This window comes from Pelodiscus sinensis, chromosome 1, assembly GCF_049634645.1.
Source record: "Pelodiscus sinensis isolate JC-2024 chromosome 1, ASM4963464v1, whole genome shotgun sequence".
Lineage (NCBI taxonomy): Eukaryota > Metazoa > Chordata > Testudines > Trionychidae > Pelodiscus > Pelodiscus sinensis.
Window position 1 is genome coordinate 150529138 of NC_134711.1, and position 22199 is coordinate 150551336.

The 22199-nt window shown below is 40.4% G+C and overlaps 2 protein-coding genes across 9 annotated transcripts in view; one reads left to right on the forward strand and one right to left on the reverse strand.

Annotated features, from left to right (window-relative positions):
- CMSS1 (cms1 ribosomal small subunit homolog) overlaps positions 1 to 22199 on the reverse strand; it is a 352914-nt gene that overhangs the window by 111452 nt on the left and 219263 nt on the right. Inside the window, exon 1 of one of the 6 annotated variants that reach the window (XM_075915519.1) lies at positions 6187 to 6243. The exons of 4 other annotated variants lie outside the window; for them this stretch is intronic. Coding sequence is in view for 1 of the 2 variants with exons in the window: in XM_075915223.1 (XP_075771338.1) it covers positions 5758 to 5902 (145 nt within the window). In the remaining variant the exon portion in view is untranslated. Of the gene's footprint in view, positions 1 to 5757; positions 5918 to 6186; positions 6244 to 22199 lie in introns of those variants that run through there. One more of the 6 variants, XM_075915223.1, reaches the window with a different exon arrangement.
- The window catches only part of FILIP1L (filamin A interacting protein 1 like), a 294587-nt gene that overhangs the window by 66463 nt on the left and 205925 nt on the right, over positions 1 to 22199 (forward strand). The gene's annotated exons all lie outside the window — the stretch shown is intronic.

Below are 22199 nucleotides of genomic sequence, written 5' to 3' on the forward strand. Positions count from 1 at the left end.
CATTCCATAACACCTACCTATTTACTTCCCCCCCAGTAGTCTTCACATCCTAGAATCCAGTGTTGTTTCTACCAAAACCAAATAAAACCACTCCACCTTCTGCAAACAACAACAACTTGTTGAGTTCATTATGCCAGATTTGGCCACCCTTGCTATTTACATATAAGGACATGCACTTTTGATAAATTTACATATAAAAATGAATACACTGTCATTGAAAATGGCATACATTGCTCATTCCTAACGCGTCTATAAATGTAATTACTGTATCTATTTACATTTGGCATGTATCCTACTAATGGCAAGAAAAATATTTTTTCTCATTAAAAATTGATATTATATAGAAAATGTCATTCTCCCATTCTTCACAGAAACACTAAAGAGGGTTCAAATAAACCTATATTTTACTGTTTGGAATTTGGCGCTATTTTAAAGATGTTGAGATAAAACATAAGGGTGACTGACCTGATTCAGCAAGGTGGCTCCACTGACTTCATTAGAACTGAAGAATCCCACTGAGTTGGGGCTGAACTTGAAATGCACAGGTGGCTCCCACTGGCTTCAGTGGGAGCTGTGTGTTTGTGTAACCACCACCAGGCGGGCTTTGAACCTGGGACCTCAGGAGTTGAGTATAGGAGCCTCTACCCTCTGAGCTAAAAGCCAGCTGGCTCCTAGCCCACGCTGTGGAGGTCTCTTGGTCTTAACTGTTGCTGTGATCTAGGTACTACTTGCATTGCTCAGTAACCACACTAGGGGTATGTCTAAACTATATGGCTGTGTCTACATTGGCCCCTATTCCGTAATAGGGATGCTAATGTAGCACTTGGGAATAGGCAAATCCGCGGGGGATTTAAATATCCCCCGCGGGATTTGCATTTTCATGGCTGCCGCTTTTTTCCGGCTTGTAGATAAGCCGGAGAAAAGCGCCAATCTGGACGCGATCCTCCGGAAAATAAGCTCTTTTCCAGAGGATCTCTTATTGAAAGTAGGAATAAGAGATCCTCCGGAAAAGAGCTTATTTTCCAGAGGATCGCGTCCAGACTGGCGCTTTTCTCCGGCTTATCTACAAGCTGGAAAAAAGCGGCAGCCATGAAAATGCAAATCCCGCGGGGGATATTTAAATCCCCTGCGGATTTGCCTATTCCCAAGTGCTACATTAGCATCCCTATTACAGAATAGGGGCCAATGTAGACGTAGCCTATGGCTCCGTCGACAGAGCCATGTAGATTAGTGTACTCAAAAAAGGGAAATGAAGTGTCGATTTAAATAATCGCTGTTTCATTCGCATCAAAATGGCTTCTGTGCTGTGCCGATCAGCTGTTTGGAGGCACATCGCAGTAGTCTGGACGCTCCGCAGTTGACAAGGGAAGCCAGTAAACCTCATTCCACAAGGGAGCCCTTGTCGACCGCGGCGCATCCAGTCTACCACGCTGTGCCGCCAAACAGCTGATCGGCAGAGCATAGCAGCCATTTTGATGTATTTAAATCGCCGTTTCATTTCCCTATGTCTAGAAACCTCATCTACATGGCTCCATCAAGGGAGCCATGTAGTCTAGACATACCCTAGGTGTGTGGGTTACATTTGCACATCAAGTGAAATAATCTGCGTTAAGGTTCCTCACCTCCCTGTTTCATCTGCAGTGGGGATTATAATTCTCTGAAAGACTGTGCTGCAGGCCACAGGTGCTTTTCACAAGTTACCTTTGTCACAGAAAATAGTAATTGAATAAAGGGAAACAGTCACCATGCAATCTAATTGTTTAAAAAGAATTAAAAGAAATGACACACACACACACACACACACACACACACACACACACACACACACACGTTGCCCTGCAAATTCTTACAGCTTTGCAATCAAAGTTTCCTAGCGTTTGAGAAATGCTTTTCTTCTCCCTCGTTTCTGTCAGAAATCCGCACAAATAATGGAGGGAAACACACTTGGTTAGCTGGCTAAACAAGCAGAACAGTGAAACAATATATTTAAAAGGTGCCAAATGTACAATTGAAAACAACTGAGAACTTTTTTTTTTTTTGCTCTGATCAATTTCAGTTAAAGCAGCTGTAGGTATTACTTGTAACAATTATGTACAAAAATGTTATGGCTGGTGTTTGAATTTTAAGGTGATGATGTCCATTTATTTTATCTGACAAAGTGTTGCCCAGGCCCGCCAAAACAGGCGGGTCGGGGGAGGCAGTTGTCCCAAGGCCTAGCGCTTCAAAGGAGCTTGAGGCTCCCAGCTGACACTGGTGCTATTGTGGCAGCAGCTGGAGCCTCCAGCTCTTTAAATTGCCACTGGAGTACCATGCTGCGTGCTCTGTGTGGCTCTGAGGGCCAGGGGACGGGGGCACACAACGCTCCAGGTGACACTGAGGGTTGGTTACCCTGGCTCCATCCCCTTTGCCAGAGGACCCACCCATTCTGGGCACACGGAGCTGCCCCCTCCCCCTTGCCCAGGGACCCCTAGAGGCTGTTGTCTCCTCTGGAGTGGCTACATCTAATAATAACAAGAACATTTTGAGATTGGCCATAGACTGGCATTTGTTTTCTCGCTCACTGTGGCATACTTTTCGTCTTACACAATACTTACTGTACATATTATAAAGACAGATCGTTGAAAGCTCTCAATAAAGCTTTCACAAACAGTCATGGGGGAAATTTGATACTCCAAAACACACACAGCACTTCTAATTGTTTTTCCTTTCCCTTTTTTGTACTCTTTGGTAGTTGTTAAACTAATATTTCCTGATTAGCTCTTCTAACCCAGTGGCTCTTACTTAATCTTTCCAGACCACTGTACCCCTGTCCATTTTGTCTTGTGTACCTCCAAGTTTCCCTTCACTTAAAAACTACTTGCTTACAAAATCGGACATAAAAATACAAAGGCACACTACTGATGAAAAATGGATGATTTTCTCATTTCTACCATAATTTTAAAATAAATCAACTGGAATATAAATATTGTCTTTACATTTGAGTATATAGTACATAGAGCAGAATAGTATACAAGTTGTTGCCTATATGAAATTTTAGTTTGTACTGATTTTGCTAGTGCTTTTAATGCAGATTATTGTAAAAGTAGGCAACTATAAAGATGAGTTCATGTTCCACCTCTGTGTACCCCCAGTTGAGAACAACTGCTGTAACCTCTCTCCCTGCCTTTATGAAGCCTTTTATCAGCCCAGTTTGAGATTTAGATTCCAGTTTCTGAGAGGAGAAGGGTTGGGTTTGCCATAAAAGAGACTGTGGGTCACCACACAAAAACAAACTGCACCACCATAAGTTCTGTTGATTTTACAGTGTCTCAGAGGAGCAGTAGTGTTAGTCTGTATCTGTAAAATGTAGGAGAGCATTTTAACTTCCCTGGATAGTCAATCGTAGATTTAAAAGTAGCCATTCTTCTACAAAGGAATTTCACTACCCAATTACAGAGACAGACAACAGAGCTGGAATTCATTTGCAAATGGCATTGTTACCCTGGACTTGAATAGAGACATTAACTGGTTAACACACAACAAAGCCAATTTCCCTGCCTTTAATATTCACATTCCTACATCCAAAAGTTATGAATGGGACACATCCAGCCCACTTACCGGTAATTAGCTTCATTAACACAGATCCTACAATTGACTGCTAAAATGCTTTTTGCTGTTTTATACATCTTAGATTCTGTTATTTCCGCTCCAACTCATCAGATAAAGTGGGTTTTACCCATGAAAAGCTTATGATTCTATATATACATTTGTTAGTTTCCCAGCTGCTACAGGACTACTAGCTGATTTTACAATATCATTCCATATTTTACACCCCAAATGCTTTCTTTTATACGATTTTTTTTTTCAGTATATGCGGATTCCACAATAGTTAGGAAACAGAGTAACTTTCTGGGGGACAGGGCAGCAGAAAGACCAATGAAATCTAGGACCATATTAGGTGGTCTTTCATAGAACAGTCCTAATTTAACTGTAGATGTCATCAAGGCAAATCTGTAGCAATCCTCATGAATCCAGGTGTCAATCAAGGTTTTAATAAAACTTGGAAGATATTTTCACCGAAGCCAAGTGTTTCATTAGCTATCTTTCTCTAGTTTCTCTGTTTAGATTTCTACATTTATAAAATCTTGCCAAAGCTACCTCTTAAAAGACTCAAGAATGAATTAGCTGATACTTTCCAGGTGGCTATTTGTCACTGAGAAAAGCTTGCAAATGTGGAAAGTTTAGCCTATTCGGATCTTGTTTCTTTTCTGTTGAGAAACTATGCTTAAATGTTATATTACTGGGCTGACTGTGAAAAACAGATGAAAAAGAAACATTCCTAGGCTCAGCCTCAGAGATATTTTAAGGGGTTTTAATTTTTTTATTAAATTATCACTTAATTATTAAAAGAGTGGAGTACTGCAAATGAGACCCAATAAAATAAACTATTTTAATGCCACACAAAGATCTCAAAGTTTTAAGAAGCTGTACAAAATGGAATTTTGAGAGACTAAACAGGTTTAGTTTATTATTAAATATTAAAATAAATTAAATAAATGGGAAATCACTTATTTCCCATAAATAATGAAATAAATGGGAAAGTAAGATGATATATACAGCCTGTTCATATTACAGTTCCCCTTTCTAAATAGCCAGAAGTTCAAACAATGTTATGAACTGCTGCTTAGCAGCAATGAAAACCTGCCTACCACTTCAAGCTACTATAAGGAGTAAGATCCTCCTTTCACTTAGGCCTTATCTACACTAGAGACCTTACAGCAGCACAGTTGTACAGAGGCAGCTGTGCCACTGTAAAATCTGCATAGCTGTTGTATGCCGATGAGAGACAGTTCTCCCGTCAACAATCACACTGCTCCCAAAAAGCGGTGGTTAGCAGGAGAGCATAGTTTGGTGAATTGTAATTTTGAAACCTAAACATTTTCAAAATGAAATCTCTACAACCATTCTTAAAATATTTTTGATGTCTTGTATTTTGGAAACAAAATATTTCTATCTTAGAGAAGGAAGGAGGGTTGGAAAAGGATGAGGAATTTGGTTTTTGAAGAATATCTCATAAGCTAAATAATTATTTGGACATTTGATTCGAGGGTTTGGAATACCAAAAGAAACGTTCAACAGCAAGGGTTAGTTTTCAAACTTTACAGTGATGGTATGCAGTTAACGTTTTGTAGGCTCTTGTGCAAAGGTGGAATTTTTAAGAAAAGATTTCAATGAGGTCATTCCAAGCAAAGGCAGCAGGGAAGAAGACAGACACAACTATGAGCAAGAGAAATGGAAGAGGAAGAGTCTGGTGTCACTATCAGAGCAGAGGGAGCTGGGAGGGGAATCAAAAAGTGAGGATAAAACAGAGATGTACGCAGGTCAGTACCGTGTTGAGCCCTGAAAGATAGAAAGTTAACATGTTCTGTACTGTGCAATGGAGAACGAGTGAGTCAGAGGGAGCAGGGTTAAGTGACATGAAGAAAGGAAGGATTAGGAAAGATGCTTTCGGCAAGCAGCAACTTGGACATGTTTGAGGAGGAAGATTAGCACAACGAAGATCTCAGAGGAACATAATGCAAAAGTTAAGGCACGAGATAAGTGATCCAGCAAGACAGAAAGGAGGGGTCATATTTTAAAGAACATAGGCCAAGAAGTAACAAGACTTTGTTATTGTCTGTGCATTGGGGGAGAAAGGAGAGGGCAGCTGAAGATGATTTTGAGGTTGTGAGTTTAGCTGATAAGAACAGAGAGATACATTTGCAGATAAGCACCTACCTTGACTCTCAAAGTATAAGTAATCTAATCCTATGGAGCACCTGGAACTCCTACTGACTTTCACTGAGAGATCAGGATGTTCAGTACCTTCTAGGATCAGACACCAAGGACTAAATGGTCCTTTCCAACTGAAGTTAGACACCATATTCCAGATATATACAATTAGACATGAATTTAGGTATCTAACTTGTAGGCACACGAAGATGGGAAATTCTGGTCCTAAGTGATTTGAGCAGCCAAATGAAAAACTCTGAACCCACAAAAAACATTCCATTAATCTCTCATATCACTGGAGCGGGCCTCAATAACAAAGGAACATTCCTCATTGTGGAGCCAATCTGACCTGAGGGCCACATGTACATCCTCAAATCTCAATTTTTACTTTTTACCAATTGCTGTTTTTTCCCCCAGAGAAGAAAGAACACTCACCCTGCCATCACCAATAAACTAAAACTGAGACTCACATCTGAGTGGTAAATCACTGTGTCTCAGTCCTGATGAGGATATTTCAGACCTGCAGGCAAGAAAGTAGTTTACTCGCTAAGCTCTCAGCCAAGACCCCAATTATTAATATTAATTATATGTATTACTGTTGCTTCCAGATGCCCTAATTACAGAGCCAAAGTCCATAATGCTAGGTGCTACACAGACACAGCAAAAAACAGCCCTTACCCCAAGAAGTTTACAATCTGAGTAATGCTAAATATGTGGGGTGGGGTTGCAATGTAGACAGTTGTCCAGTGGGAAAAGAACTGAAACTACTAATTCATTTCACACAAGCCACTAAACAGTTATCCAATAAGCCAGCGTGTTATCCAATTGTACCTTCTTTCTGTTACTACTGATCAAGGGTGGATTTCAACTGGCAATTTGGAGATAAAGGGCATTGATAACCAGGAATACCTTACTAATTCCCATCCTTGTTGTGTCACCCACCTTATTACAGAAAAAAAGATCCAATAATGTGAAAAAGTTTGAGGTCAAGTACATAAATCCTAGACAAGAGAGCTACCCAGGTTAGATGTATCGAGAGATATGGACACGACGTGTCCCACTGCAACCCAGAAAGAATTGATTTGTCAGGCTTTCTGTGGTTTTGCACAGCTTTCCTGGCATGGAATATATTTCAATAAAAACTCTGGCCATGCCCTAAGTGATTACAGAGACATCCCCAATGTTTTTGGATGACAAGGGCAATAGAAAGCTAAACCATGACCCCCAAATTCCTCTCAAAATGAGAAGTGTAACGTGATTCCCACCCAACACACACATTTTTTTAAACTGTGCCAGAATGCAAGGCATGCTATGACAAATCCTGTATTAAATTTTCCAAGATTTATGCACTCCATGGGGGGGCGGGGGGAAGGAAGGAGACAGTTTGAGCACAGTCCTACATCTCTCATAATGAAGAAGCAGCAGCTAAAGGCCCCAGAGCAGCACAAAGGTCAGCAGCAGAGTTCCCTATGATAACATGAAAATAAGAAAATAAAAGGAAGGACAGTTTAACTCTATGCAAACAGAAAATGACAAAATATCCAGTCACTTGCAGAAGATATTCTCCCCTCCCCCCACTATGTGCTACAAGATGCCAAAACCTACCACTATGAAAACCTTTTGCCATGACAGCTGAAAGCGTAAAGAAACTTGCCTGGTTTTTCAATGTTTCAGGTCCAAGATTCTGGGCTTGAGTTAAGAGTAAACTCCCTTCTTCTACAGAGCTTTTGGAAAAGCATTTAGGGTTTCATCTGAAAGCAGTGCTGTGTGAGGCCAGGCAATACAGGAACATTTTAATCACTGGGGTTTCTTTTCCTATAGCTATTTAGATTACAGTAGAGCTTCAGAGTTATGAAACACCAGAGTTCCAAACTTAACTGTCAGCTAAAAAATAGACCTCGTCCCCAAAGCATGTTCAGTGATGTGCTATGTTAACCGTAAAGCTCTGCTCCTCCTCCCCCTTTTCCTCATGATAAGACCTGATAATTTGCCTGATAAGAAATGGAAACAGTTTCTATTTCCCAGTTTCATTTGGAAAGTGTGTGGCCCCAGAAGAAGACACCCACTCCCCATCAACTCCAGCCATGTTTCTGCCAGCCTAGCTAAATCAATCTCAGTTGCAGCACTGAGCAACAGACTATAATGACAAAACTGTGGAGAAAAAGATTTGAAGCAGAAGCTTCTGCTTGGAGTCACAGGAAGACTGGCCCAGTGGAGGAAAAACTGCTCAGGAAAATCTCTGGAGCAAAGGGGGATAATTTGGGCTTTCGTTCAGAAGTCTGAGAATTCCATAAACAGACTGCAGAGAGAAAGTGCTGAGCTGGAATTTACATGCAAATTTTGCACCCTGAACCCAGGTCTAAATAAACACATGGGCTGCATCTAGACTGTCATGATTTTGCGCAAAAGCGGCCGCTTTTGTGAAAAATCTTGCTACCTGTCTACACTGGCAGCGAGTATTTGCACAAGAACACTGACTTTGTAATGTACAAAATCAGTGGTTCTTGCGCAAATACTCTGACGCTCCTGCTCAGGGATAAGCCTTCTTGCGCAAGAATTCTTGCGCAATAGGGTCAATGTAGACAGCAACGTTAATTTCTTGTGCAAGAAAGCCCTATGACTAAAATGGCCATCAGAGCTTTCTGGCACAAGAGAGCATCTACACCGGCACGGATGCTTTTGCGCAAAAGCAAATCTTTTGCGCAAAGGCACATGCCAGTATAGATGCTCTCTTGCGCAAACACTTTTAACGGAAAAACTTTTCCGTTAAAAGTATCTGCGCAAAATCATGCCAGTCTAGATGCAGCCACGGAGTAGTTCTGCCATTACAAGAGGTAATTTCCCATTCAGGCACTCTAGCTTTCTCACCGCTTTGGAAGATAAGCCAGATCCATTCTGATTTAGTTAGCGCTGTTGTCACACTCCCATAGCTGTATCCTTTTTTCTTTTCTTTTTTTTTTTCCCCTTCAGCATCTGAGGAAGTGAGTTGTAGTTCATAAAATCTTCTGCTCTAATTCCCTAATAAATTTGTTAGTCTTTAAAGTGTCAATGGACTCCTTATTGTTTTTCCCTCAAGAAAGAAATATGCAACTGACAAACAGATTCAGGGCTGTTAATTCACCAGCACTTGGCTGGTGAGCAGGACTCAACCTCTAGCCCGCATCACAAATGGACCAGGCCAGAAAAGAGGGGGAAAGAACAGATGGAGAAAAGAAGTTAGGAGGAGAAAAAGAAAACCCCAAAGAAGAAGAAGAAAAAAAAAAGAGGAAAAGGTGACTAGCCAAAACTCAAATCTGCGAGCAGGAGAAAGGCAGACATACAAATAGAGACATGGAAGTAGCCAAAAAGTTAACTAAATCTGACTTCCCTCCCAAAAAAACGGAAAGAAAAAAAACCACACTGAAATATAAAAGTAGAAGTGGAGGAAAAATAAGGCAGTGATTTTTAATAACTGTACAAAGTTGTTCTATGCAACAAACTGGGTTGAATATTTAATGGTGGCATGCCTGTTTCTAGCAGCATCAACAATTTACAAACTCTATTGGCTATGAACATGAATGGTGAAAGATCTTATGGGTGCTACCAGAATGATCTCCTTTTCTTTTTTGTTATTATTAAAATCAACTGCTTATATAGATGAACACTCAACTCTGCATGCTGGATCAGGGTAGACAGGAGTGAAACAGCTGCTGCTTAAAATGATAAATGCTTGCTCTTCCATTATGATGATTACTGCAAATGTCAAAAGGCCAGCAAATATGCTGAACCACAGAGATGCCAGACCTAATTCTAAAATTTTAGGGTGGGGGAGGGGGGACATTCCAACAATAGCATTCAACTCAGAAATAAAAAACATGATGGCCACAAAAGCAAAGCAGACCTTCCTTTATTGTCTGCAGATTGGAATGTGTCTCAAAAATAGCTACACAGCGATGCATGCTGTGTATGAGACTCGGTCAATGTTTTCATGCTAGCTGCCAATGTCAGAATAGTTTCAAGACCATTTCAAAAGATTACATGACTCCAGCAAGAATTAAAAGAAAAAACGTCTGGGGCCTTTAATAGATTTTTTTTCCTTACTCCTGTGAAGATGAAGCACACAGACAGGCTTTGTTTTAGAAAGGATAGTTCACTGTGAAACAAAGAGAACCAAGATAAAATCCATTATCAGTTTATTAACTGCTAATATGCGTCTCAATTTTCAAAATGGAGAGAAGTGACTAGTGGTGTTCCCCAAGGATCAGTACTGAGACCAATCCTATTCAATAATATTTATAAATGTTTTGGAGAAAGAAGTAAACAGTGAGGTGGCAAAATTTGCAGATGATACTAAACTGCCCAAGATAGTTAAAAGCAAAGCAAACTATGAAAAGCTTCAAAGGATCTCACAAAACTAGGTGATTGGGCCACAAAATGGCAAATGAATTTTAATGTTGATAAATACAAAGTAGTGCATATTGGAAAAAATAATCCCAACTATACATACAAAATGATGGGGACTAATTTAGCTATAACCACTTAAGAGAGAGATTTTGGAATCGCTGTGGAGAGATCTCTGAAAATATCCACTCAATGTGCAGCAGCCATCAAAAAAGCTAACAGAATGTTAGGAATCATTAAAAAAGAGACTGAGAATAAAGACAGAGATCATTTTATTGTCTCTACATAAATCCATAGTATGCCCACATCTTGAATACTGCGTACAGACGTAATCTCAAAAAAAAGAGATCTTGGCATTGGAAAATGTTCAGAAAAGGGCAACAAAAATGATTAGGGGTTTGGAACGAGTGCCATATGAAGAAAGATTAAAAAGATTGGGACTTTTCAGCTTAAAAAAAGAGAAGACTAAGGGGGAATATGATAGAGATCTCTAAAATCATGACAGATATGGAGAAAGTGAATAAGTAAAAGCTATTTACTTGTTCCCATAACTTAAGAACTAAAGGCTCACCAAATTAAATTAATAGGTAGCACGTTTAAAACAAACAAAAGGAATTTTTTTTCCACACAGTGCACAGCCAAACTGTGGAACTCTTTGGCAGAGGATGTTATGAAGACCAGGACTTTAACAGTGTTCAAAAAATAATTGGATAAATTAATGGAGGTTAAGTCCATCAATACTTATTAGCCAGGATGGGTAGGAATAGTGTCCCTAGCCTCTGTTTGTCAGAGGCTGGAAATGGATGACAGGAGAGGGATCACTTGGTGATTACACCTGTTCTGTTCACTCCCTCTGGGGCACTAGACATTGGTCACTGTTAGCAGACAGGACACAGGCTATATGGACCTTTGGTCTGACCCAATATGGCCATTCTTATGTCTTGTCTGGAGACAAAAACTAATCTGACTCATCCATGGTTTGGCCTAGTGTAAAAGCTGATAAAGAGTCTTTAAGGTAGAAAATGTATCAGGAGGTGGTTCTGAGTTTTTTTTGTTGTTGTTTCACGGGCAGGGAGATACATAAATAGGCACTAATGGCTGGTGAGGGGCTAATGGCAGGTCAACTGAGAGATACATTGACTCACTGTATCCTTCAGCATCTTCTGCCAGGAGACTTTGGCACCAAATAAAATTTGCTCCTACCATATCATCTCTCAGGTCAATGTGTGTGTGTGGCAGAGGGGGGAGAAACACTACTTCCCCTCACTGAGGTTGAAGCCCACAGCAAGGTGCAGGGGTTTTTATGGGTTGAGGGACATACAATTTACCCACCACTACACTGACAACAGTTAATTTGACCCTATAACAATCACTGAATGGATTTAAACAAAGAATTTATTGTTCTTTGACAGCTCAAACTCCTCCCCACAACTAACTCAACTCTGTTTCTTGAGACGACCAGCACTAAGGTTGAGGACGTAGTTCAGTTTGCCATCCCTTTCAGTTTATGGCAGTGTTTCTTAAACAATTAAGTGGCCACTGCCATGGTGGCTTCTCCCATTGGAATCTGCCCACTGGAAACTAACCTTGAATCAACCCATTTCACATGAACATTCATCAGCTGATTACAGATCTAAATTAGAGACTCATTGATAAGCAGTTCTGGATGCGAGTCTTCTGAGCTGTTCAAGAGGCTTTTGCCTACCCCCTTACAGCCAGTGCTGCAACTTCCCAGTCAAAGAGGAAGTTTCCATTAAAAAAACACTTGCAAAAATACAAATTATTTTTCATGCTCAATGCACAATTAAAATCTATATTTTTATTATATGCTTAGGTATAATAAGTGAAAAGGGGTGCACAATGTGCATGGATTAGATAAATACAAATATTTGTGTCATGAGCTAATTTAAACGGTTAAAGACTGATACTGCTACTTCAAAAATGGCACAGCATCAAAGGGGCTAAAATATTACAGACAGACACGAAAGTGAGAGAGCTCTGGCAAGTACTGATAGAGTAACATTTAATTTGAATGAGAAACAGGAGGAATTTAAAGACACATGGCTACAATTCATAGAAATTTATGACCAAGACATTTCTTTTACTGTGATTTTCTTTGTACCATGAGACATGTGTAATGGCTCATTCTTATAAGTGCAACATCCATTCATGTCATGTCTGAGAAATGTAAAGAGAGGGTTTTGAATTTAAGATCCATTGTCTGGCAATACTGTGTGTGTAACCTTAAGCAAAACATCTATCTAAGAAAATTGCCCTAAAGTACTCCTCAACTTAGTATCATTCTCCACCTCTTAAACATCTTTTCTATGTGTTTTCACAGTTCCACAATGTATTTTTGTGAACGTTGTGACACCTGCACTAATGGTCACTCCCAACAGGCTTGCTACATTCCCTTGCTTTCTCATATGATCCTGATCCTGGTCAGGCTTTAATTAAGAGACTGCTATATACTACTCAATTGATTTTTGCTAGTCTCTTGGATGGTACTTTTGCTAGTCCCTTAGGAGGCTTGTCTCTCACACATACACTATATTCAGGCTTATACGCCTTGTCATAAAACTACTGAAAGATAAAAATCACAGATGTTTAATTAATCTAACTCATGAAGTTATAAACAGTGTCCTCTTCTCCCTCATTGGACAATCAATATCCAGGATCCCAGATAAGTTGATGTACTTTATAAGCTGGTAGAAAGACTCTGCACAGGAAAAAACACAAGTCATAGGCAGTGAAGTTTTTTCCTGTATTTAAGTTCATACACCTAAAAATTAAACAGAAAAACTCCCCAGCATGATGGTCAGCTCTGCCCTCTGACTTGTGGATGTGATGCCTGACCCTCCCAAAGGCAATCTCTTACCATACCACCAGTCAGGCAACTTCTCTGACAGTTCCTCCTATAACCATTTATTTAAGGAGAAAGGAAAAAAGAAGCGTGAGATCTTAAGAAACCAGGTAGTGCACCTCCATCCTATCACAGACTACTTTACTAACTTACTTTGATTCACCTTGTACTGTTCTGAGAACCTCAGGTAAATGTGTCTGGCTGTTGAGACAACTTGTTTTCCTCTTTGTATAAAACTTCCTGGTGTTTGCAGGGCTGTTTGTTATACTGCTGTAACCATGTTGGTCCAAGAGTATGAGAGAAAAGGTGGGTGAGGTAACATATTTTACTGAACCAACTTCTGTTGCTGTGAGGGACAAGCTTTAAAGCTCCACAGAGCTCTTCTGGTCTAGAATACTGTCTAGTCAAAAATTAAATACAATGCATGAAAGAAATGCAGAGAATATATTTCTGCAGCGGGACCCTCCACAGTGAGTGGAGCCCAGCCTATGAATTATGAAGAGGTCTTATATTAAATACAGGCATATATCAGGGAGTCTATACAAAATATAGGGAAGCCAACAGCATGCTCTCCCTACCTGTGTTTCTTTATCAGATGTCAGCTAGGATGAGACACCAGGACAAAGAGAACTTGGGAGCTCCACACAGCTATAACTGCAGGAATGGGTAGAACAAAAACTCATATGGGATTAAAAAAAAAAAAAAAAAAGCACAAACTCAAGTAATTTGCTTTTGAGTTTTAAACTCATTTGCTTTTGGCCAGCAAATGAAGGCTGGAATTTGGAAAGAGTGCCTTTGGATAAAATTTCAAAAGCACCCCACTGATTTAAGAGCCCAATTTCAATTTTCAAAAATGACTGGCATAGTACTTTGGGCATCTACATCACTTAAGCACTTTTGAAAAAATACAGTATGTGCTGGTAAAGTCTCATTAAAGTCCAAAGAAAAATATTGTTCTGAAAGAAAGCAAAATAGTTTTAAGTAGACAGCCCTCTCCAGCATCACTTCATTAATTAAGGATAACCCCTTTCAAAATCATTCTGTTTTACATGCTTCTTATAAAAATAATACATTTTCCAAACAGACCATCTTGTTTTGCTTTTTTTTTGTTGTTGTTTGCTTAATAAACCAAAAACAACACTTGAAGAAAAAGCTCCATGTGGGAGAAGCACTCTTGGCAGGAAAAAAAAGCACTTCACGCACATAGCAGGAGCATCACCAATTGCATCACTCTATTGGAATGCTTTATAAAAACTACTTATATACCATTTGGTTTGAAATGCCATAACAGTTCTTGATACTTCACCTATATATTTTTGCATCTATCTATGAGTCCATTTGTTCAAGAACTCCTCCTAAACGGTAAGAGCCAGGATTACCAAATTTGGTATGGTGCTCCTCTTAGCCTAACTTAAAGCAAGGTGAGGGTTTGTGCCAGGAAAACAGGATGTGCCTGGAATTCGATTGTTTTTCATAACATGAAGGGGACGGGGCCGAATGGAGGGACGCTATATTCACAGTCACCACTGGGGGCAGTGAGCACAGGGGACAGCTATACTGCAGAGTGACTACTGGGAGCAGCCGCATCACCAAGGTAGTGGCCATCTGGGGAATTAACATGGAATTAACATGTTGCTGGCCACCAACCCTGGTAAATGGCTCCCCTGCCACAAAACCCTACCCACTTGGTCCTTGGCTCCAGCATCAGACTGGGGGGAGGAGGGAAGCATCCTTGGGAGCACTACAAGGGTTTGGTGGTGCAGCCCTGACCCTCATCACAGGAGCCACAGCCCGCTTTCCCCAGCACCACTGGGTTGCCCAGCCCAGCCCTTCTCTTCCCTTCCCCCAGCGCCAGGCTAGGCCAGGCCAGGCGTAGCCCCTTCCCCCCAGGCCAGACCCATGCACTAGTATCTTTGTGTGCGTGCGTGTGTGTATGTGTGCGTGCGCGCGCACATGTGCACTCCAAGCATATATACAGGCAGTCCCCGGGTTACGTACAGGATAGGGACTGTAGGTTTGTTCTTAAGTTGAATTTGTATGTAAGTCGGAACTGATACATATTGTAGGGGAAACTCTAGCCAAACATTTCTCCAGAGCTCAGTTTTATTCTCCCACACCTCACTTCCCTCAGTCCTTTATTCTCAAGCTGAGGTGTTTGCTGAGAAAAGCCGCTCCGCGTCTCCCTGGTCTGCTGGGGGGAAGCAGCTAGTGCGGGGTTGCCTCACCCCTTTTGTAAGTAGGGATCTGATGTAAGTCGGATCCATGTAACCCGGGGACTACCTGTACTTGGAACTCTCACAATATAGGTAATATTGTGAGAGGTCCTCTTATGATATTTAGTCTACTTCCTAACTTTCATAACCTGATTACTGAGTCCATTAGATTTCAATTTCCCTCTTTACAACACCGAAGAAAAAGGATTATCACCAAGGAAAATAAAGAGGAAATAACACTTGCTATTGGGTAACATTTTTAGACGCGCTCACATGACTGGGGTGCCGAAATTCCAGTCATTTTACATTAACTAAAACACCATAAGCTGTTACTTAGTCCCTCATGCTGACTGGAAAAGATGGCGGATATGTACTAGGATGAGCAGAATGCAACAAGAATTTTATACCACTGGAGATCTGACTTTCAGTTTTCCTGAACTGTGGCGATCTCTGCACCAATCCAACTATCCTCACACATCACATTGATAATTCAGTATTGAAGATGCTGAAAGGTAATGTTACTACACACAGCTCTCCATAACAATTTACATTATTCAGACATTTGAAAAATTCATGTTTTTCTGCCTTTGCTAAAACTTGACCCACCTTTGTTTCATTTACTACTGGGTCAACTATGAAAAAAAACCAGTTTTTAATCATGGAAAAATTAGGGGCACTGCCAGCTATTGATTCTGATAAGCTGCTTTAAAGCCTTTACTGATGTTTCTGAGGTTTTTAATTTCAAGTTCCATATTAAAATAGGAGATACAGTTACATAGAGATTACGACACATTAGGCTAAAGGATTATGAGACTTCAAGTGGTTCGACATGCACTAAAAATGAAGCTGAAATGGAACAGCATGCGGTATGGGAAACGCTCCTCCATTGCTGTAACAACAATTGACAAAGTATAATAGAAAAACACCCAAAAGAAAACAATGATTCACTATATATTTACACTCAGAGACGTGCATGTTTAAAAATGGTTTATATGAATTAATTGCTGTACAACATATAAGCAATAAAGCTACTCTGATTTACTTGGGGATTAAACTGTATTTTTATTTTTTATATGGAATACTTTATATAACGAGTAACAAAGTATAATCCCTCCCATAAAACAAATAAAGGGGGGCAACTTCTGGGTTCAGCAGATGGGAAGCAATCCTTTGGCTCAATGACTCCCAGAGAAGACAAACCCAGATGAGGTTGTGAGAGACAGGAGGTGGTGTGAAGCTAGGCCGTTGGCAGATCTTTCATTCTTGAGCTTTAAGGGCTAACCCTTCCCTCACCCCCCAATCATTCCATAGATGCAAAGGGAAAACTCTCTACACCAACATACAGAGCGAAGGATCCAGCCTAGTCTTTGCTAGATAACATGGATTGTTACACATGCTTATAATGTGGTCTGGTTTAGTTTACACAGGTGAGATCAAAACATGTTATAACATGGTCAGAGCTGTAAAGTGTTGGAACCTCATTATAGGAAAATGCATACTGTAGACAGAACTTGCCTGTACGCTACCGAGCCTTTTGACAGTTTGCCTGTGTCCCATTACTTGTATACTGTTGTTCCAGGGAAGAGAGCCTTGCAAGAAAATGAAATACAGAACAGTAGTATAGAGTCTGGCAGCTTCATGGGGTTCTATTTCCTATTTACACATTAATAATTGTATCCTTAGTTAATGAACTCTGAGGCCAAAAAAGCAACAACATTTGAAGACCAGGATGCAGTTATTGCCATGAACTGTAGCCATTCTTCAAAAGCATTTAACGTCATATCAGTGGGGCCTTCTTCACTTCCCTAAGAGACTATTCCACAGCCCAATGTGTGTGTCAGTCAGAAAATTTCTCCTGCAATATTATTTTAATATTTTGGAGAAAGGGAATTGCTCCTTACCCTGCCCCCTCAAATCCCTGCAATGTGGTAGTACATGTGCTTATTATATGGTAGAGCAAACCACTGCAAGCCAACTAACTTTCCTTACTAGGTAGTTGTAACGCCAGGGAAACATGAGAAAAGTTAAGATTTCCAATGGCTAATCCTTGTACTGAATTGAGAGTTGCAAAATTTCCTCCTGTCTGAAAAGGAGAGGAAATGGGGGTCAATTTAAAAAAAACGGGGAAGCAGAAAACATTCACCCTGTTTCACCCCTGCCTGTCATGCTGACTGCATTCTGTCTCTTTTTGTAACCAAAATGTATACAACTAATTCTGTTTTCTAGCACTGCAACTGTTGATTGTTGAGTCATCTTTCCTATAAATGTATTTTTTTAAATGATTTTGGCATTGTTCCTTGAAATTCCTGTCTAGCTATGTAATGGAAATTTTGACCTCACACTCTGGTTTCTTTAATATCTCAGATACCGAGATTATGAGTTTGGGAAGACCAGCCAGTTGATGAAGAGAGGCAGTGGAGAAATGCGTACTTTAGAAAGGAACAAAGCTGAACTAAACAAATGAGAAAGTAAATATTTAGTTCTATTGATGTTCGGGTACATTCATAATACTAGAACAACTCATTTGTTACAATTAAGGATATGTTTGGGGTTTTTTTCAGAAGTTTATCATTTGGCTATAGAAAGTAATTCTCAAATTAAACTTGGCATACAAGAACTCAGCCTGGAAGCAATATGTTCTTTTAAGCAGGCCAAATTATAGATTCTAAAAATGTTGTAATTAGTAGACAGAAAGCAAGATTAGTGATATAAGACTAGAGTTATGCATTTATGTAACTAGGAAGACCTCTAACATAATAAGCAATCCGTCAGCATAGTACCGGGTACTCTGAATGTTTTTGTTATTTCAATTATATTTAAGATCAGTGGTTCTCAGCCTCTCCTTCCCATTTGACATTGTGGGAAGAACACGCTGGCTGAGCCCCCTTCTCCCAGAGGGATAAGGCCTGGAAGTTGAGAACATGCGGCCCAGATATCAAAATTTTGTACTGCATCAATCTGCTTTGTAACAATAATACAGCAATAACATTATGTGAGAGATTAGAATGGATTTTCTGGAGGATCATATATTGAATCAGAGAAGCATATATGCACTTTTTTTTTTTTATTTACACAGGAAATTGGAATAGGTCAGCTTCTAATTAAAGAAGTAACTTCACAAGACATATAATCCATATGCAACTAGTGAACCCCATCCCATTTAGAATACAGGCAGATACATCTACACCAGACAAAGCTTTTGAGTGGTTCCCATGGTCAGCGCTGGGTAAATCATGTTGTTCCAATGATATGTAGGAAGGGTCAAATGCACAACTCTCTGCGGCTAGGGCTGCCAACAATGAAAGGGGGCTTAATTCCTAATCCCCTGTGCTATCTGGAGTCTTCATATGGAAAGATATTACAGTATGGCTGAAACTGTGGACCGATGACAATCAATGGGTTGAGCTCCCTCAAAGAAGGATACTATTCTGGTCCCTGGCGTTTCTTCAAAGTGATGCCTCCAACAATCGTCTCTATCCTGTCCAGATTTAGTTTAAGATGACTGGTTATTAGCCCATGAGGCCCTCATTATGGCTGGGGACTGCTGTGCCTATACTTAGTGAAAAGGAGACAGAATTATGCTCCTTCAACATACTGATGACGCTGCAGCCTACACTGCCTCAGTCTTCCCCACAGATTTCATTTGCACTTTGGACAAGACCGACCCCAAAACTGGACCTTCTAGAATCTTTGTGGAAGAGCAGTTGCCCTTCACAGCTATCACAGGTCTCTCTGAAAGCAATGAGCACATCCCACACTATTAAAGCGACTATCCATACATGCCAGGACCGGCAATAGTGTTGAGAGCACCTCACAACCAAATGTGTCAAGGACTAATGATAGGTTTTATAATACTAGCATAGATGTCTGTCCTATGTCCATTGCCAGGGGAAAATCAGTTACCATTGCTGTGACACCTGATTGACAAGGATCTCAAGAAAATTTTGTGGGAATCAGCCTGCAACAAGCTTCCCAGTGAAGTTCCCAAGAAATAAACTCTCTTTTCCGGGAATAAGTTATCAGAGAATCTGGAACATTATTCAATGACTTCTCTCTGGCCACCCAGCAGTGTAACCAGAGATAACAAACCGGTGAACAGAAATACCAAATCTCCTGCGTAAGTGTCCCTTGAAATAGTCTTAGGCCAAGATGATTTATGTGGAAAAATTCCTTCATCTGTAATCGGAAAGCGGGACATAGAGCAAGAATCAGGTTAAATATTTACACACACACACGCAAATGGAGGATGGCAGGATAAAATTAAAACTCAGCCCACTTGTGATTAAGTAAAATTCAATCCACCTGTGATCAAGCCCACTGACAGGGGTGGGTGGGAAGGGGGAAGTTGGCCCGTGTCCCAGCAATTTAAAAGGGTCCAGAGACCCTGGCCACTACTGCTGTTACAGCAGCAAGGGCAGAGGCTGGCGCTTCAGGCCCCTTAAATCTCCACCAGAACCCCTGGGTAGCACTGAAGAGCTGACTGGGGGAAGCTAGTCCTCATCACTGCTCCTTCCGGAGGCCCAGAGCCACCCCTCCCACACACCTTACCCAGAATCTTCAAAGTCGGTCAGCTGCCCTGCCTGTGATCTAAGATAATGCATAGACACTTTTAGTACAACGCATCCCAAAGCGTCCACTAACCACAAACAATCACTGAACACAGGAGTGGAAATGTCAAAAAGCTTCTTTATGACTGTGTTTCCTTTGCAAATAAAGCAGTCGTCGTACAAATCACCCTTTACAGGCCTATAAATATTAATGGTTTCAAGCTCAAGGCGTAGAAATGGAGCTATGGGGACCTAGCCATTGTAATGATGAACATGCAAATGTGCATAATTGAAAGAATTATGTTGGACAGAATATTAAAAAATTACCCAAGTTAATGTGTATGTAGTTATTTGAGCTCCTAAAGAAACTTGCACCAGATGTTTTTAGATGTTACCTCAGCTGCCTCCCAAACCACTATCACGTCTTGTTCTTCCTTATTAAAATACCAATGTTATTAACTGGAACCATGCATGTGTTTCTCCTGGGAAGAGTTTTAAATATTCCATTTATAGGCTTGCTGAGAACTGTGTCTTTATTAGAAATGAAAAAGCACAAGAAATGTAACAAGTCAAAATTCAGTAACAATGACTACATTTAAAAATATATAATATGCAAATGAAAGAGCAAGTAAATATTTTCCCCTGCTGGAAAATACAAGTAACATACAGCCAGAATCATTTTTTGCACACTGGCAGTACTTTCCTGTTAATTGTTAATGAGAAAGACTACAGTTTAGTTTCTTTTCCCCCATAAATCACATTTGGAAATCTGGGCAAATGTACCACAGTCATTACCACAAAACCAAAGAACCACAAGAGGGGATGTACTAAAAATGAATTACAATAAACACAACATAAAAATCACAGCTTTACTAGCCACTTCGTATCAGATGAAAAGGAACAATGTCAAGTGCTATACAAGCCTGAGATTTGGAAGACCCAGGTTCAATTCCCTGCTTTGCACCACAGAGTTACTGCAAGATCTTAAGCAATTAAATCTGTACCTACCTATTGCATCTGTAAAGCTCGTACGATACCACTTCCTCATCCAATGGTGTTGTGAAGATAAATGCATTAAAAAGCAGGAGGTGTTCTGATACTAGCTCACTTGGAACCATTGAGAACCAAAGATACATAGGTGAAAATTAATAACTGCATGTTATTAATGGGATTCACAAAAACTGTTTTATGCTTCAGTACTTTCTGTTGACTTTCTAGTATCAGCTAGCAGTCCTGTGGCACCTTCAAAACTAACAAATATATTAGATCATGAGCTTTCGTGGGTAAAACCCACTTCATCAGATGAGTTGGAGTCCAGCTCATCTAATGGAGTGGCTTTTACCCACAAAAGCTCATGATCTAATACATCTTGAAGGTGCCACAGGACTGCTTGTTGTTTTTAAAGTTACAAACTAACAAGGCTACCGCTCTGAGACTTACTATCAGACATAAATGCCACCCCAGTGGTTTCTGTGGGCCTATGAATCTGCTATAAGTGCTAGAACTAGCGGTGCTACCGCATCCCGTAGCTTGAAGTGATTTCCTTTATACACAGAGTTTACAGTTTGGTTCAATAGCTCTCAGCACCCACACTACAAATTGTTCCAGCATCCTGGATCTGCTTTCCTCAGCATAAATTTCTCTGTTGTGAATGCTGTGATATCCAGACATCCTCCACTCCTGTTGTTCTTCTGTTCAGTATGATTTAAAAGAACAGCAAGGGGAAAAAAAGATACACACATGGAGAGTGAGAGTAGGTAGAAAAGAACTGAAACAAACTCAGTGATGCAGGAGAAAGAAACTTCTGACACAGAAGGAGCCCAGCTCAGAAACATAATGAAGAGAACATTACATGGTGAAAGCGGCGAGGAGTCCTGTGGCACCTTATAGACTAACTGAAGTGTTGGAGCATAAGCTTTCGTGGGCAAAGACCCACTTCGTCAGAAAGCTTATGCTCCTACACCTCGGTTAGTCTATAAGGTGCCACAGGACTCCTCGCCGCTTTTGCAGATTCAGACTAACACGGCTACCCCTCTGATACATTACGTGGTGAATGATTCTATTCTTAGTCCTCTAAGATTAGTCCTCTTTTTCCCTGTTAGATTAAGGCAGCAAACATTTCTACCAAGGTAGTGATCTTTTATGTCAGGTCATCCTGGATCCAAAGTGCAGTAGCAGCTGAAGAAAGGTAGCTGAAGAAATGTCATCAACTACTGCTAAAGAAAAAAAGTATGAACTAGAGCACTGAGGTAGTATAGTAGTTTAACAACAATTAAAGACACATTGTCCAGTGGAGCAGTATATTTTATCTCAATACAAGAACAATAAGAGCAGGTCTACACTCCAAATTTACAGCACCGCAGCTACAGTGGCTCAGGTGCACTGCTCTAGCATGTCTGGTGAAGACACTCTAAGCCAGTGGTTCCCAAACTTTTTGGCATCACG